The sequence below is a fragment of the Malaclemys terrapin genome, chromosome 6 (genome assembly GCF_027887155.1).
Source record: "Malaclemys terrapin pileata isolate rMalTer1 chromosome 6, rMalTer1.hap1, whole genome shotgun sequence".
Taxonomy (NCBI): domain Eukaryota; kingdom Metazoa; phylum Chordata; order Testudines; family Emydidae; genus Malaclemys; species Malaclemys terrapin.
This window is the reverse complement of record NC_071510.1, coordinates 63,948,706-63,966,391: the sequence shown is the minus strand read 5'-3', so window position 1 is coordinate 63,966,391 and position 17,686 is coordinate 63,948,706. Positions and strand designations below refer to the sequence as shown.

The following is a 17,686-nucleotide window of genomic DNA, read 5'->3' as shown; positions in this document are numbered from 1 at the left end:
TAATTAGTACTACTAACCAGGTGTCAAGTTCAGATTTTTATGGAGGTCAGGTAAGATATCCTTTAAAGTTATAGTAATATTGGAGACACCTCCAGTGTTGGGTACTCTTGGAAAGCAGGGTTATAAAACACCTTGCTACCACCTGCCTTGAACGTCAGGAAACCGTGTCTGTGCCTGGTGTGGGTCAGGGGTCAGTTCCCCAACTCTGCCAGCATTTGGCAACACAAGCACTGCCTTTCAGGCTTCTGCAGGCCCCATTCTCTCTTTAGAGGTTAATGATAGGGACATCCAACTCCTGAGCAGTGTATCCCCCCTGTTCCACTGGACACGCTCCAAATTCACAGATCTGCTATTCTCGAAGGAATGTTATACAGTGGCTTACCAGTTTCGTCTCAGGATCACCACTCTGCTCTACACACAGCATGTAGATATAGTAAAAACAAGAAGTTTATTTAACAAAGAACAGAGATTTAAGAAATAAGTAGAATTCATGGAAATATATGATTACATATGAAATAAAATCATAGCATGCTTTCTAGAGCCCAAACAAGGCATACTCCTGTTTCAAAAAGGTTGGGTCACTTGAAATTTCTCTCCCAGCATCAGCCAGCCAGATCAGCTGTAATCTTCTGTTCATAAGACACTCAGCTGGCAGCTTGTCTCCTGAGTGAAGGATAGCTGGTTATATCTCTGCACCCTCAATATAGTTCCAGTGATCCATTATCTTCACTTGTTTAAAAAAAAAAAAAAATTACCCCTGCTGTTCGTTTTTCCCCATCTAGAATCTCCCTTGAAGACTTTGCAATCGCTTGATTAGCATTTTGCTCAGGCTGTAAACAGATGTTCACTGAGAAGTATACAATACTCAACCTCATTATAGCCAGGCAGGTAGATAAGTGTCTCCTGTCTGGAAGAAACTTAGAATCATAGAATATCAGGGTTGGAAGGAACCTCAGGAGGACATCTAGTCCAATCCCCTGCTCAAAGCAGGACCAATTCCCAACTAAATCATCCCAGCCAAGGCTTTGTCAAGCCTGACCTTAAAAACCTCTAAGGAAGGAGATTCCACCACCTCCCTAGGTAACCCATTCCAGTGCTTCACCATCCTCCTAGTGAAAAAGTTTTTCCTAATATCCGACCTAAACCTCCCCCACTGCAACTTGAGACCATTACTCCTTGTTCTGTCATCAGGTATCACTGAGAACAGTCTAGATCCATCCTCTTTGGAACCCCCTTTCAGGTAGTTGAAAGCAGTTATCAAATCCCCTCTCATTCTTCTCTTCTGCAGATTAAACAATCCCAGTTCCCTCAGCCTCTCCTCATAAGTCATGTGCTCCAGACCCCTAATCATTTTTGTTGCCCTCCGCTGGACTCTTTCCAATTTTTCCACATCCTTCTTGTAGTGTGGGGCCCAAACTGGACACAGAACTCCAGATGAGGCCTCACCAATGTTGAATAGAGGGGAAATGATCATGTCGCTTGATCTGCTGGCAATGTCCCTACTTATACAGCCCAAAATGCCATTAGCCTTCTTGGCAACAAGGGCACACTGTTGACTCATATCCAGCTTCTCATCCACTGTAACCCCTAGGTCCTTTTCTGTAGAACTGCTTCCTAGCCATTCGATCCCTAGTCTGTAACAGTGAATGGGATTCTTCTATCCTAAGTGCAGGACTCTGCACTTGTCCTTGTTGAACCTCATCGGGTTTCTTTTGGCCCAATCCTCTAATTTGTCTAGGTCCCTCTTTATCCTATCCCTACCCTCAGCGTATCAACCACTCCTCCCAGTTTAGTGTCATCTGCAAACTTGCTGAGAGTGCAGTCCACGCCATCCTCCAGATCATTAATGAAGATATTTAACAAAACCAGCCCCAGGTCCAACCCTTGGGGCACTCTGCTTGAAACCGGCAGCCAACTAGACATGGAGCCGTTGATCACTACCCTTTCAGAACCGATGATCTAGCCAGCTTTCTATCCACCTTATAGTCCATTCATCCAGCCCATACTTCTTTAACTTGCTGGCAAGAATACTGTGGGAGACCGTATCAAAAGCTTTGCTAAAGTCAAGGAATAACACATCCACTGCTTTCCCCTCATCCACAGACCCAGTTATCTCGTCATAGAAGGCAATTAGGTTAGTCAGGCATGACTTGCCCTTGGTGAATCCATGCTGACTGTTCCTGATCACTTTCCTCTCCTCTAAGTGCTTCAGAATTGATTCCTTGAGGACCTGCTCCATGGTTTTTCCAGGGACTGAGGTGAGGCTGACTGGCCTGTAGTTTCCCGGATCCTCCTTCCCTTTTTTAAAGATGGGGACTACATTAGCCCTTTTCCAGTCATCTGGGACCTCACCCGATCACCATGAGTTTTCAAAGATACTTACTTACTACCTTCTGGTGACCAGCGCCAAGTCATTGACCTTAAGAACATAATTTTAAGGGTGTGTACCCCCCCCCCCACACACACGTATAACTCCTTATGTATTATTCATCTATTCATTTCACAATGATTGAGTACCAGTATGACACAGGCTTTCAGTAGAAACCTTACATTACATTCTTTGACGAACTAGTATGTAGAAACCAGACCCTGTAGCCCTTATTTACACCTGTGCCCTCTGCCAGTTGACACCAAGTGGTCCCTGGGTCACACATCTACAAATGCATAACAAATTGTTCAGGTTTTTTTTCCCCCTTACTTCAATATTTTTTAATGTTGCTCAGTGTCTATTTGACTAGAGACTTACGTGAGTTTGTTTTTATATTTACATTTTACAGCCATACATCTATTACTTTTAAAACCTGTGTTAAGGGGAGAGATACACAAAACTGGAGAGGAATATGAAAGATCCATCCACTTTTGTGTGTAGTTACCAAACATTAAGAAACTTTCAGCATTTTTCCGTTTAAAAATATAAACACAAATAAACATTGGTCCTTTTTTGCTGACAGGAGTGCAAGATGCAAAAATTCTGTGCTTTTTTGATTAGGTTGCAGTTCTAAATCTTGTCATTCTAAATTATGTAGAATATGTACTAATTTTTATCTTGTGTTGTACAGTTTGCAATCTCTTAATCTGATACCAGAAAAAGTTGCTTTTACACATAAACATTTAAATCTATTCTGATTACAAACATAGTAAGAAACATATAATGTAGTGTGAAAATGAATGTCACTTCAGTCAAGGTCAGGTACATTTATAGATATTATTTGGAACATCAGATATGAAGACCATGTCACTAAATATGCAAAATCAGGCTCTAAATTCTTTTTGACTAGATACCCAGAGTTGTCAGCTGTCTGGGTTGGTGATTTTGACTGACTGTGTCTTTTAAAGCCATTCCATAACTGGATTTTCTCCTGGAGTTGACAAGTGTCTGCACCTCCCTTGCATCTCAAAGGAAAGCTCACTTGAATTTAATGACCGACCCTCTTAAAAACAAGAGCTTACATTTAAATGGTCCAGCAAGTTCAATATATCTTGTTTTTTGCAAATTAACCCAACTTGATGCCAAGGTAGGGATATCTGTGGCAGCTGTTCACATCGACCTCAAATGTTATTTCAGGAGAAGTATTGGTTTAGTTTGCTACACTCTGAATAAATTTAAAGTTTCAGATAAATGAAAGTATGCAACAAACAGAAGTTCCATTAAAGTTAAAGAAACAAAACATGTAAAGAACAGTGACAGTTCTGTCATAATAAACTCAGACCCAAGAGACTATCAGAAGCTGGGACTGAATGATAGGAGACGGATCACTTGATAAATTGCCCTCTGAAGTATCTGGCACCAGCCACTATCTGAAGGCAGGTTACTGGGCTAGATGGACCATTGGTCTCACCCGGTGTGGATGGTACTTTTGTTTTTAGTGAGATGGGGCAAGGGCTATGTGCATGTCCCCTTCCCCACTTGACTCCCATTTCGCCTGCCCCATTATTTTGCTTTCTGTCTGGGAGATAAATCATTCAGAGTGTCAACATATTAAACTCTATTGGGAGGTTGAGCAGGGATATAGTTATACAGGAAGGCATCAACCAGTTGTTTGATCTGTAGACAATTCCACACGTGCTTGAACCTGTGACTGCTAATCAAATGGTAGGGTCTCTATTTATTCCCCATTTTCCCCCTATGCTGGTTTTCTGATTTCCCCCTCCTGCTCTCCCAATCAATAGGATTCTATATATTGATGCCTAGAACAGTCCTTGAAATTTTGGATATGATCAGCTGTGATTTTCAAAAGTTAATGCATTGCATACAGATGGACAGATACACACAAATGCTGTTGAATTGAGTGTAAGGAAATCACAAATTCAACCAATAAGTTTACTATAAACTGATGTTTCATGGCATTCTATCTTCCATTGCTATCTTTAAAAGATTCCTTTGCCTATATCAGTACAAACTTCCCCATGCTTGGCCGTTTTGACAGTGAGGCCTAGTCTGCACTTGGGCACGGCTACATCACTTCCCCTGAGCGCTGTGCCTATGCCTACCTAAGTCCCAGTGTAGATGCAGCTAGAATGCTGAGGAATGCAGATTACCTACAGTGATGGGGTGGGGGGGAAACCTCTTCCATCACTGTAAGAAGCATCTACATGATGGTGCTTCAGCAGCATAGTTGTTCTGCTGTAGCACCTGTAGCGTAGACATGGCATCAGAACTCCGCATCATACAGATGGACTTAGATCTGCTGGAGCCTTCATACTTAGGATCCCACCCTCCTGGAGACCCCAAATAAGGAAAATAGTATTAAATTAAACCATCTGTATACAAAATTTTCAATGATTTAACTTTTACTGTTTAAAAACCAGTTTAGTTAAACTGGTGGAAAACTCTTTGTAGATGCTCTTTATTTTGGTATATTTCTAGTTAAAATGGTGCAAATTTGTATGTAGACATATCTAACAAAAATGACATCACCAAAACTGTACCTCAATTGTTCTGAGTAAAGATATTTCAAAATCCTTCACTAGTTCTGCAGAAGTCAGTAGGAGTTCAGCAGAAGAAGAGCTTGCAGATTGGGTCCTTGACTTGTGTGTTTAAAAAAAAAAAAAAAAAAAAAATTAATTTGAATCACTACGGTGTAAAATATTTTATACCATCTGTGACAACTCTTAAATTTGACAGGATAGAAAATTGCTACCTGACCTTTAAGCTAATGGAAAAAAGTTGAAATTTAGTTTAACAAATAATTTGGCTAGGCTAGAGAAATAAGAGACTATATGAATGAGCAATTCCCTTTGACAACATCACACCAACCCATTTTTAGTGTTATTTTAATAAATTTTCTATCTTGTTCTCTAGGAGTTTCAAAAATATATAACTCATTTTAAAGATTTTCTCCCTACCTCTAGCCCTCAGCAGCATAGGAATCATGGGGGTCAGGTTATTGTGTCTGAACTATACAGTTCCATTGGCTGAAACACTGGCCTATAATTGAACAGTGTGCCACAACTACTTATGCAGCCCAGAGATTGCAAAGTGGCTGTGTAGTTGCTTCATGCTCTGACCCCTAGTTGGTGCAGGGAAAATTATCTCACCCTACTCTGTGGAAATGTCTCCTCAAAACCCTTATAGTAGACATTTGCTTTGGGGACAGTAATTGGAGCCTGAGTAGGACTTCAAGATTGCATCCCTATCATAATATAGAACATCTTAGCTTCAAAGGGAATCCATTCTTTCTCTCTTCCTCCCTACCTCGTAGTGGAGCACAATGTATCTGGTATCTCTGCTGTACGTGTTCCAGGAATTGTTAGCATTGAGGAAGAGTGGCTCAGCAGACATTTCCTTAAAATATAAAGGACAACAACAGGAAGACGATATTTGTAATTGTCTAGAATTCTTTAGTTTTGTAACAGTAAACAAAAAGATGTACAATCCTTGATGTAGGAGCAGTTATCCATATGTAATAGCTAAGGGGTACCTCTTTAATTATTTGGACATGGTCTTTCTGTGACTACTGCTTCTTCTAAAAGCAGTTTCTAAACATGAGACAAGACAAATAATTTTTTATTCCTTTTCGGGGGCGGGGGTTGCCTTGTGGCAATGCTTTTCAATTTATTTTTGTTATTGATGGAGCCTCCATTATAATAGCGAAAGCTTTCAGACCGCACTCGCATTTGATTGTCCACCTGAATTTAGGCCATTGAGCATTACGAGCCTGGAGGCTTAGAAGCCCCTTTTAATTCAGTAATCAGGGTTTTTTATGGTGAATCTTTTCTGCATCATGTTTTTTTTTCTTGCTCAGTTATATAATTTGATCAATTTATAGTATAGAGTGGAAAGAGATGTTTGCTTCAAATTCTAGGCTGTACATATCTGAGTCTTAAATCTTTTTCTCATAAGCCAGGTAGTAGCAGCAGTAATATATTAGGACCCTTAATAGTTAGTTACTACAGTGATGAGTATCTATGGAAAAACTTTGGCAACTGAGCACCTATGCTTCTACTGAAGTCTTTGCGAGTTAAAGATGCTCAGTTCCTCTGAAAATTAAGCTACTTTTATTTTGGTTCCTAAATAATAGATTTACAAGACTAATTTTAGGCACACAAGTTTGAAAATTTTGGCCTTCATTTCTGTGCACCTTGATTTCGCCACATGTAACATAAAGATGATGCCTAACTCCTTGAAATACTGAGATGAATTGTGCTGTAAAAGGTGATATGTTATTTTAAGGGAATGAACTCCTGAATGCAATTATGTTTGGAAGAACGTTGAAATCAAGTCAAATAAAATTGTTGTAATGACAGTGGATTACTGTTCAGATGAAATGTTGCAGTGGACTTGTGCCAATATTGCATTAGTTATTCTAATGAAATCTGATATTTGGGGAGGAAGAGATACATTTGTTCTGTGTTTCAATTGTTGTTGTGGTATGGATTTTTTTTTTAGTTGTGCTCCACTCTTTTTTTTACAGGAGGTGCTGAAACAGCTACAAGGAAGCATTGAAGATGAGGCAATGGCTTCCTCTGGACAGATTGATTTGTTGGAGCGACTTAAAGGTAAATTCGGAAAGATTTTTAGGTAGAGTTACTTGCTTGCCAGTCGTAGTTGCCGAGGTGTAATATTTTCAAAGGATGCTAAGTCCCACTGACTTTCAATGAAACTTAAGAATCCTAAGTGCCTAAGTCACTTTTGAAAATGGGACTAAAGATCCTAAATCACTTAGGTGCTTTTGGAATGTTTATCCTAAGTCTCCATGCAAAATACTATTGATACACAAGCTACATTTTATTGAACCTCCATAAAATTACACTTGATTTTTATTGCTCAAATAGTGGTTTATTACCTTTTTGTTTAGATTAATAACATGATCCTCCAACTGTACTATCAAGGTTGGTTGGTTTACACAATATTTTCCTTTGGGATCTGTAGAAAAACCTGTTTGTTTCCACCAACCTGAAGACAAAAAAAGTTTGTTTACATGACACACACAAAATATAAAATTAAGGTATATACAGTCTTTTAGGTCTGCTGCTATTAAGCTTCTGCTCTACAAAGCTTTGATCTTTATTTTTCATTCAGAACTGAACTTGGATAGTGGTAACTTTCCTGGAGTGAAGCTAAGGCCAAAGATGTCCTTGCGTTCATATGGAAGCAGGGAAGGGTCCGTGTCAAGCCGTTCAGGAGAGTGCAGCCCTGTACCCATGGGATCATTTCCAAGAAGAGGGTTTATGAACGGAAGCAGAGAGAGCACAGGTTATTTAGAAGAACTAGAGAAAGAAAGGTAACTTTTTAATTGGTATTCATTGTGCATCAACGTCTTTTAATTTTAAAAATATAAACTTGGTGACATTAAAATAAAATGAAAAATATCCCCCCATACTAATATTATTCAGCCGTCACTTGTATTTATTTTCGGTAACAGCATACTCTGAATTAGATGAATGCTTAAATCTGTTGTAGATTCCTGGTTCCATTAAATACAGAATCAAGTGCATATAAAACATGTACTATTACTTCAAGTGTTTGTCCATATGTGTTCCACTGTTGCACCCCAGGCACTTGATTTTGGATTTTTTGGGCCAGCAGTGTCTGTGAGTTAGTGTTAGCATGTGTTTGATATTTAGTGTTTCCTTTTGATTTAAAAAAAAAGGGGGGGGGGGGGGGGCAGGAAAAAACTTCTTTCTCTGAGGGATTTCATCAGCCCTTATGATAGAACAGAGGTCTCCAGGATTTAAGATGTGTCCTCCTTGTGAGGCAGTAATGCCCCTTAATGATGGACATCCATAATGATGGATATTATGCCTCAGCAATTAAGGGCACATTCCAGAGAGATGTGCCATTTGCAAGTTTTTCTCGAACAGAACACAAAAGACGAGAAGTTTACCTGAAGCTGTTTTTAATGAACAGGACTATGGAGTGGAGTGTCTGGAACTGAAATCCTTGAGCAGACCTCTTCAAAAAATCTTCCATTGTCTCTGAGGGTATCGCTACATGGCAAAGAAAAACCCGTGGCTGGCTCATGCCAGCCAAATTGGACTTGCGGGGCTTAGACTGTGGCTCCAACTCTGTTTCGTTGCTGTGTAGACTTCCGGGCTTGGGCTGGAACCCAAGCTCTGTGACCCTGCAGAAGCCTGGAAGTCTACACAGCAATGAAACAGCTCCACAGCCTGAGCCCCATGAACCCGAGTTGGTTGACACGGCCCAGCCGCAGGTTTTTCTTTGCTGTGCAGACATACCTGGAGGGATCTTCCTTAGTGTCCAGTAAAACATCTACGGATAGGGGAAGAAAGGATCACTGGTCCGCTAAGGGGTATAGATTTAGGTCCCCCTCATCAGGTCCTAGCACTAAACAGCAGGAACCCTCTCATTCTGCTGCTCAGAAGGGTAGTTTAAGGCGCTAGGAGGATCCCTCTGAAACTCAGGGTGCTGGGTGGGGTGTTGATGGCCTGTGATGTACAGGAGATCAGACTTAGATGATCTGGTGGTCCCTTCTGGTCTTAAACTCTTATGCTCATACAAAGCACACGCACACGCACACCCCCTCTGCAGTGATGTTTATAGTTACCAGTCTGTTGTGGCTCGAGTCAATCTACTGGCCAGTTAGATTGAGCACGAGTGTGGAACTCGGCTCTTGTCGGTCGCGATCCAATGCTCCGAGGCCTTGCAGGATTGAACCCCGACTTCCATGGCAAAACAACCCAGCTTTATAGTTGTAAATTCCCATTTGAGTCATGCATTTTGCAATATCATCCTGTAATCATTAGGCCTTAAGTGGTGTTAGCATTTGATGGTTATTGTCGGACTTCCCATCGTTATCTCCTATTTGTTGTTTCGCCTTCGGGGATGCCTGCCTCACCTCTGAGGTCGTCAATGCTGCTAACATGTTTAGCATCGGATACAATGGATGTTTTCTGATTGTCTCCTGGTCTTTCCAAGTCTCTCACTTCTTGACCCTCTGGACATTTGTGATGGCTTTAACACCTTATCTTTTCCTGATGCATGCATTCCTCATTCACACAAACAATCTCTTACAGAAACCTTCCAAGGTATACAGACAGCATTTTATATTCAGCAGAATACATTGTAAATCAAGCCTATAATTTACATTGGGGCTTCAGGCCCTCAATATTCCTCTAATCTACTTAACATAGATACAATACAAGATCCTGTTTGTTACTTTCTAAACCTTAAAACAAAGAAATGTATATTTAACTAGAGTGCCTAATTTGTAATATATATATATATATATATATATATATATATATATATATATATATATATATATAAAGAAACCATAGTAGACATTATAACTTATCCTAAAACAAAAGGGTGACCATAATCAGTCATAAGGATTGTTCTGGTCTGTCATTTCTTTCTGCTATTCAAAAAGGGTGGTTGACAGGATGAAATCAAATTATACATTAATTCTTATGCGATATTATAAAATCCTGCTCCTACACTCTGACTCTGTGACACTCAAACACTGGCCACCCTGCCATTGGAGCACAGAGGACCCTGATACTGATGTCTTTGGTACCGATTACTCTGTTACTGACCGCTTCCATTCACATGTCTTTATGGCTTTGATAGACCTGAGTCTCTGTGGTCTTGGAATCACTGCAATTGTTAGTGGTCAGAATTCCTCTTGTACCATCCGCTACTGCCTTTCCAGTATCAAGCACACTTACAATATTGAGTAGACAATATACTGAGTGAGTGCCTAGCACCCCAGCTATAACTGCTTCTGCATTAGAAGAGTATTATTCTTTCTCCCTCCTCTCGTTCTGCCTGTAGCAGGTAGGTGCCACCTTCTCATTCACTATCCAATTCCAGTCCTCAAGACCATAAGAGGAAAAAGATTTTACTGCAATTACTTTCTAATACCTAAGAAAAAAGGGGGCTGGTACTCTATTCTGGAATTGAGACAGCTGAACACTTCCATCTTCAGATTCAAGTTCAGGATGGTTACACTGACCTCTATAATTCCCTCTCTAGATCTACAGAACTGATATGCAGCTCTCAATCTCCAGGATGCTTACTTTCATATAGTAATCCATCCTGCCCACCGAAAATACCAAAGGTTTTAGGTGAGCAAATAATACTGTCAATATAGAGTCCTGCCATTTGATGTATCAACAGCAGCCAGGGTATTTACCAAATACATTGCGGTAGTAACAACCTACTTGAGGAAATGAAGGTTCCAGGTTTACCCATACCTAGATGACTGGCTCATCCGGGGAAAGTCTCTATAACAAGTAACAGGCTCCATGTATCATATAACATACAACTTTTTGCCTCGCTAGGCCTCAGAGTCAATATAAAGAAATCAGTGTTAATTCCAACACAGAGGATAGAATTTATTGGGACAGTTCTGGCATCCCCTACAGTAAGGGCCTATCTGCGCCAGGAAAAGATTTCAAGCCATAGAAGATCTAGATGATGACATTGTAGGCAATTATCAGACACTGGTGAGAACTTGTCTCAGATATCTGGTGTCCATGGCCTCCTGCACATAGGTAACATACGATGCCAGATTTCACCTCCAGTGCATGCAGAGGTCATTGAAATCAGTGTATCAGCCCGACAAACATCTAGAGTTGAAGTTGCAGTTTCCTCCAAAAGTTCTGTCACCATTAAAGTGGTGGAAGAACCCTCTGCAAGTATTTTTCACCATAGCCATCCAAGATGCTAAACATAGATTTCTTCAGACTTAAGGCCTTTGGATTCTCAGGAAGCCTGGTTACACACAAACATTTTAGAGCTAAGGGCCATTTTTTCCCCAATGATTCTCAGAGGCTTAGTCATTCAGATTGCAACACACAATACCACAGTGATGTTTTATATCAGCAAGCAGCAGGGAGCAAAATCTGCTCCTCTGTGTCAAGAGACTGTATGCATTTGGAATTGGTGTACATGGCATGAGATTACCCCAATAGCACTTCACTTACCATGTTTGCAGAATGTTGTGGTGGACTACTCCAGCAGGCAGTTTTCAAGGGCCACTAATGGTCAGTGAAGGAGACAATCATATTCACAAAGTGGGGTTGATTCACAGACCTATTTGTGACAAAGGAGAATAAAAAATGTTACAAATTCTGCTCCAGAAGTGGCAAGGACCAGGGATCTCTGTCAGAAGTGATTAGATCCCGATCCCCTGGACTCCAAATCTAATGTATACATATCCTCTGATTCCACTAATCCCAAGAGTTGTCTGGGACTCAGCCAAGATGATCATGCTGGCACCCGTCTGGCCAAAGCAGTTCTAGTTCTCAGATCTGATGAATGTCTCAGTCCTCCAGTCCAGTTACCTCTTCAGCCAGATGTAATATCACAAAGGAAGGGGTAGATGTTCCCTTCAGATCATCCATGCACCTCATACCATGAAGCCTGGTTGGCTAACATCGGTAGAGAGAGAAGCTACTGTGTGGAGGTACAGAATATCCTTATCCACAGTAGAAAGGACTCTTCAAAGGTTGGTTTATTCAGTCAGACCCACCAACATCAGTTTTCTCTCAAACTCGCATACCTGATATACTGGAATATCTCCTGTCCTTAAAGAATTCAAGGTGGTCTGTAAATTCCCTTAATGTTCACCTAGCAGCCATTTCAGCTTGGCATGCTCCCATTCAGGGCCATTGAACGTTCTCATGTCCCGCAGTAGCTAGATTCTTGAAGGGCCTTATCCAGGTACCTCCCCCAACCAGGAAGCCTCTTTCCATGGGATTTCAACCTAGTGCTGATAGATCCATTCTTTGAGCCCCATGCTACGTTTCCTCTTCCACTTGTCCATCAAGATAGCCACTATGAAGGCTATAACATTGACCAGAAGGACAGTAGAGTGATGGGACCTCCATATATGGTGATTCATAGAGACAGGAGGACCTTGTTGCCTTCCCCAAAGTTTTTGCCGAAGCTAGTCTTTGACTTCTATCAACCAAGTAATATACATGCCTGTATTTTTCCCAAGCCACATTCCAACAAAGGCAAAAATAAAGTTCACACTTCTGTCTAGACAGAAGTAAGCCATTTAGTTGTATCAACACAACACAAATTGAACAGGTTTTCTGCTTGTATTAAATTAGGTTATCAAATAGATAACTGAGATCCACCCTCGAGGACTACAGCCCACTCGCTCCACTGGGGTTAAGCGGCTTTCTGCAGCTTCTTTGGAAAGTGTTCCAATAGTAGAAATATGTGGGAGGGCAAGTTGGAATTATATGCATATGCTTACACAACAGTACTTCATAATAGAAACATCAAGATCCAGTGCTCATTTTGGCAGAGCCATCTTACAATCATTGTTCAAATAGATTATCAAATAGTACCTATGTCCTGTGAATGACCAAAATTGGAATGAAAATAAATAAATATATATATATATATATATATATATATATATATATATATATATATATATATAGCACTCAAAGAAGAAAAAACTTATTCACCTTACAGTAATTGTAGTTCAAGATGTGTTGTCCAGATGTGTTCCATGCCCCACCCTCCTTCTCTGCTGCTGTGGAGTCTGAGAACACCTAGATTCTGCATTGGTGAAGGGACCGAGGGGTGATTGGGGTCGCCTTGCCATTACTCCCTTGGGTCGGAGGCACAATGACCCTTAGGGCTTGTCTTCTCAGAGAGCTGGAGTACCTGGGTCGACCGGAGAGCGCTCTGCCATCGATTTAGCGGGTCTTCACTAGATCTGCCAAATCAATCCTTGCAGCAGCATTGGTTTCCCCGTAGTGAAGACAAGCCCCCAGAGTACAGTTGCAGCCCTGAACGGATGCTGCTGGCCTGAAGAATCCAAACTCAAGTACCTGGGGCACATGCACAACAACAATGTACTATATAGAGAGAACCTATCTTGAAGAACCACAGTTACTGTAAGGTAACTAATCTAAAAGTATTTTAACTTTATTTTCCTATGTTTTGTGTTTAAATTTGTTTGCATGCTAACTTTCTATTCTTAAATATAGAAATATTTATCAGATATGTATTTTATTTAATCTTTGACATACATTAAAAGTTTAAAACAATTTAAACAAGAAAAACAAGTAGAACAGTTTTCTCAAACCAAAAAGAGAAAAAAGTTCCCACTCCAGTGACCTATTAGAGCCATGAAGTTCATCCCAATACGCCCACCATAGCCCTCAACTCCCGGCCAGATTCACACATTTTTACTAAGTAGAAATAAAATGTATGAAAAATCAACTCTTAAGTAAGTTACTCTGCTATAGCTGTTAAATATGTTTTATGTGTGCTTTCACATACTTAGAATTCATTTTGTATTACATGTTCTCTGTTTTGTCCAAAGCTCATTTTAGAGGTTTGTTAAGAGTGAAACAGTGTCCCTTCAATAGCACATGTCCAACTGTTAAATGAGGGTCGAGCCCTGTTTGTTTGTTTTTTCTAGTTTAGTGAGTTTAGTACCCTGGCCTTTATCACTCCTGTAACACATCAGCAGAGAACTGGACTGGACAACTTGTCTGGGACTGACGAGATGCTGGTAAATTGTCTAATAAAATATTCTTATTCCTTCTGTTTTGTCTTCCATTCTGTGTGTGTGTTTTCTCTGACCTTTTCTCACCCTTTTTCTGTGTCTGACCACTACTTGCCTCTTTCCACACTAGCTCACTTCTGTTGCCTGGGCCTCTTTCTTAGGCATTTCTAGTGGCTACCAGTAATGCTTGCTTGTTCTAGGGGATTTTAATGCAACTTCACTTGTTCCAAAGGTATAAGGTTTGTGTTCAGTCTGAGGGTATGGCTACACTTGCAGCTGTACATCGCTGAGAGTTAAACCTTTTCTTCGTACAGCTGAGTAGGGAAAGTGCTGCAGTCTGTCCACACAGACAGCTGACAGCGCACTGTCGTGGCCGCACTTGCAGCGGCATTGGGAGCACTGCATTATGGGCAGCTATCCCACAGAGCACCTCTTCCCATTCTGGCACCGTGGGTTGTGGGAAGGGGCGGGGGTTGTGGGGCATTCTGAGTCCTGTCCCAACGCCCTGTGATGCATCGCTTCGCATCCCAGCAATTCCTGTGTTTCCATTTGGCGCCATCTTTCAATGGTTTCTGTGCAGCGCAATCTGTGTTCCGTTTCGGTCTGTGGGAAATGGAGCCCGAACTGCTGCGGAACATGCTGATGAGTCTCACCAGTACGTCACGTTTGGCAGTCGAGCTATTCCTTAAGATCCAAAGTGACAGTGAGGAGTCCGACGATGATAGCGAGTCGCGTAACGCGTACGACATGAAATTGCTTGTGGCATTCACGGACATGCTCAGCACCGTGGAATGCCGCTTTTGGGCTCGGGAAACAAGCACTGAGTGATGGGATCATATCGTCATGCAAGTCTGGAATGATGAGCAGTGGCTGCAGAACTTTCGGATGAGAAAAGCCACTTTCATGGGACTGTGTGAGGAGGCTCGCCCCCACCCTGCGGCGCAAGGACATGCGATTGAGAACTGCCCTGCCAGTGGAGAAGCGGGTGGCTATTGCAATCTGGAAGCTGGCAACTCCAGACAGCTACCAATTGGTCGCGAACCAGTTTGGAGTGGGAAAGTCGACCGTTGGAATCGTGTTGATGCAAGTTTGCAGGGCCATTAATCGCATCCTGCTCAGAAGAACCGTGACTCCAGGTAACGTGCAGGACATTGTGGATGGCTCTGTGCAAATGGGGTTCCCTAACTGTGGAGGAGCGATAGATGGGACGCACATTCCTATTCTGGCACCACCCCACCTAGCATCCAAGTACGTTAATCGGAAGGGGTATTTCTCTATGGTTCTCCAGGCGCTTGTGGATCACCTTGGGCGTTTCATTGACATTAATGCAGGCTGGCCCAGAAAGGTGCATGATGCACGCGTCTTTCAGAACACTGGCCTGTTCAGGAAGCTGCAGGCCGGGACTTTTTTCCCAGAGCGGAAGATCACAGTAGGGGAAGTCAAAATGCCCATTGTGATCCTTGGAGACCCTGATAACCCGTTAATGCCATGGCTCATGAAACTCTACACAGGGAGCCTTGACAGCAGCAAGGAATGGTTCAACTACAGGCTGTGCCGGTGCTGAATGACTGTGGAGTGTGCCTTTGGCAGTTTAAAGGGCTGCTGGCGATCTCTGTATGAGAAGCTGGACTTGTCCGAAAACAGCATCCCTGTGTTATATCCGCATGCTGTACCCTCCATAATATTTGTGAAGGGAAGAGTGAAAGATTCAGTCAGGCATGGACCTCTGATGTTCAACACCTGGAAGCTGAATTTGCACAGCCAGAGAGCAGGGCTATTAGAGGGGCCCAGCACAGGGCTGCAAGGATTAGGGATGCCTTGAGGGAGCAATTTGAGGCTAAAAACTAGCAGTAATGTCTGGTGCCCTGCATGGGACTGAAGTGCAGTGGTTCCAATATTAGTAGGAATCTGTGTTTGCTAAGCTGATTTGCAGTGCCTTTTAGTTTATGCAATAATAAAGAATGTTTTCAAAGCCAAAAAATCCATTTATTGAAAAGAAAATTTATGTACTGAAAAGAAACACAACTGTTTAGGAATCAGAAAGGGCGAGGGGGTGGGGTTGGGAATGATAAAATCACAGATTTGCGTATGTTCTGTCTGGAGTGCTGTGCAATGAGAGCTGCACTTCAGGATGGCTGTACTGCATAGTGATGGGGGTTAAGTGCAGAAGGTAAGGGTCGTCGTTCTCAGGGCTGCTTGGTGAAGATACAGGTGTTGGAGGCAGCTGGTGGCGGTAAGAACCCGGATGTTGGGGAAAGTGGGTTGGAGGTGACATGGGGGCACAATTGAAAGAGTTTTGGGACAAGAGCTGCAAGGGAGGTCGGGCATGGTAATGCTCTGCCTGCATGGCTATGTGCGCCTGGATAGAGTCCGCTTGGCGCTCTATGATGCTTATCAGCCGATCCGTGCTTTGCTTCCGGTGCGCTGTGTTTTCCTTGCGGATCCTGCTTTCGCTCTCCCTCCACTCCTGCGCTTTTTGATTCTCTGTAAGAGATTGATGCATCACTTCATGCAGCATGTCTTCTTTGCTTTTTCGCGGTCTCTTCCGGAGCTTTTGCAGTCTCTCAGCTGGTGATAACACGGACGGCCGAGATCTCAAGGTTGCATCTGTAACGGCAAAATGCAACACTTAACAGACGCAGCATTGTTTATACCAGACAGAGTAATGATTCCCCCGCACTTAAGGAGGGCACACACAGACTGTGAGGGCACACACAGTCCCTTAAGGAGGGCACACACTAGCATACTTTTCCCGTCCCAAAGAGAGCGCACATAACTCATGGAAGCCCCAAAATGGTGAGTAAGGGGGACTGATTGTTTCAGGGCTGTACTGTCCTCTGGGTTTCTGTGGCTTGGGGAGAGCCAACAGCTGCAGGGGGCACCTACACTGAACACTGTCCCAACATTTTCCACAGGAGTTCATCCTGGAAGATATCTCGCAGCTGAGGGTGACCTGGGAAGCAAGAGAGGGTCTTCTACTGCAATGCGGCTTCTGCCATGGCCCATATGCAGCTTGCCTGTGTGCAGCAATGGCCCCCTTGCGGCACAGTGGTGTGGACACATTAGCTTGACTTGGACAAGGATCACAGTGGCTCTCCCAAGAAACCTGCGCAAGCGCATTGCCCACGTTCTGGATGAGACTTTCGAAGAGATTACCGAGGCCAATTACCGCGATGTGATAGACCACATCAATGCGCTATTCCGCATCTAGGCATGCATGCAGCCCTAACCCTCCTCTCCCAAAGAGCCCGCACCGAAAAAAACCTGCTTACCAGGAACCTGCTCTTCTGTTTGTCCTCCACCAAGTTCCGGCCGCTGCGACTGGCTACCTTCCTCCTGGCTCGAGAAGAGCTCCTGGCTGCATGCCTCCAGGGATTCCGGGGTGTCTCCCCCGCCCCAGCACCCTCACTCCCGCTTTCATCCTCCTCCTCCTTCCCCCTCCCCCCCCCCCGCTCTGAAGTGTCCATGGTGGTGCTCGGAGCGGAGGTGGGGTCACCTCCAAGTATCGCGTCCAACTCTTTATAGAATCGGCAGGGAGCACCTGAGCGGCCGTTTGCCTCTCAGGCTTTGCAGTAGGCACTCTGCAGCTCCTTTACTTTAACCCTGCACTGCAGTGCATCCCGGTCATGACCCCTTTCCATCATGGCCCTTGATATGTGCCCAAAGGTATCATAATACCTACGGCTGCAGCGCAGCTGGGACTGGACAACTTCCTCCCCCCAAACACTGGTGAGGTCCAGCAA

At 42.9% G+C, this 17,686-nt stretch overlaps 1 protein-coding gene across 7 annotated transcripts in view; it reads left to right on the top strand.

The window, feature by feature from the left end:
* APC (APC regulator of WNT signaling pathway) overlaps positions 1-17,686 on the top strand; it is a 188,100-nt gene that overhangs the window by 59,912 nt on the left and 110,502 nt on the right. For all 7 annotated transcript variants that reach the window (XM_054031530.1, XM_054031529.1, XM_054031524.1 and 4 more), the window contains 2 exons: positions 6,915-6,999; positions 7,523-7,724. In XM_054031530.1, the coding sequence (XP_053887505.1) occupies positions 6,957-6,999; positions 7,523-7,724 (245 nt within the window). In that variant the 5' untranslated portion in view covers positions 6,915-6,956. The remainder of the gene's footprint in view (positions 1-6,914; positions 7,000-7,522; positions 7,725-17,686) is intronic.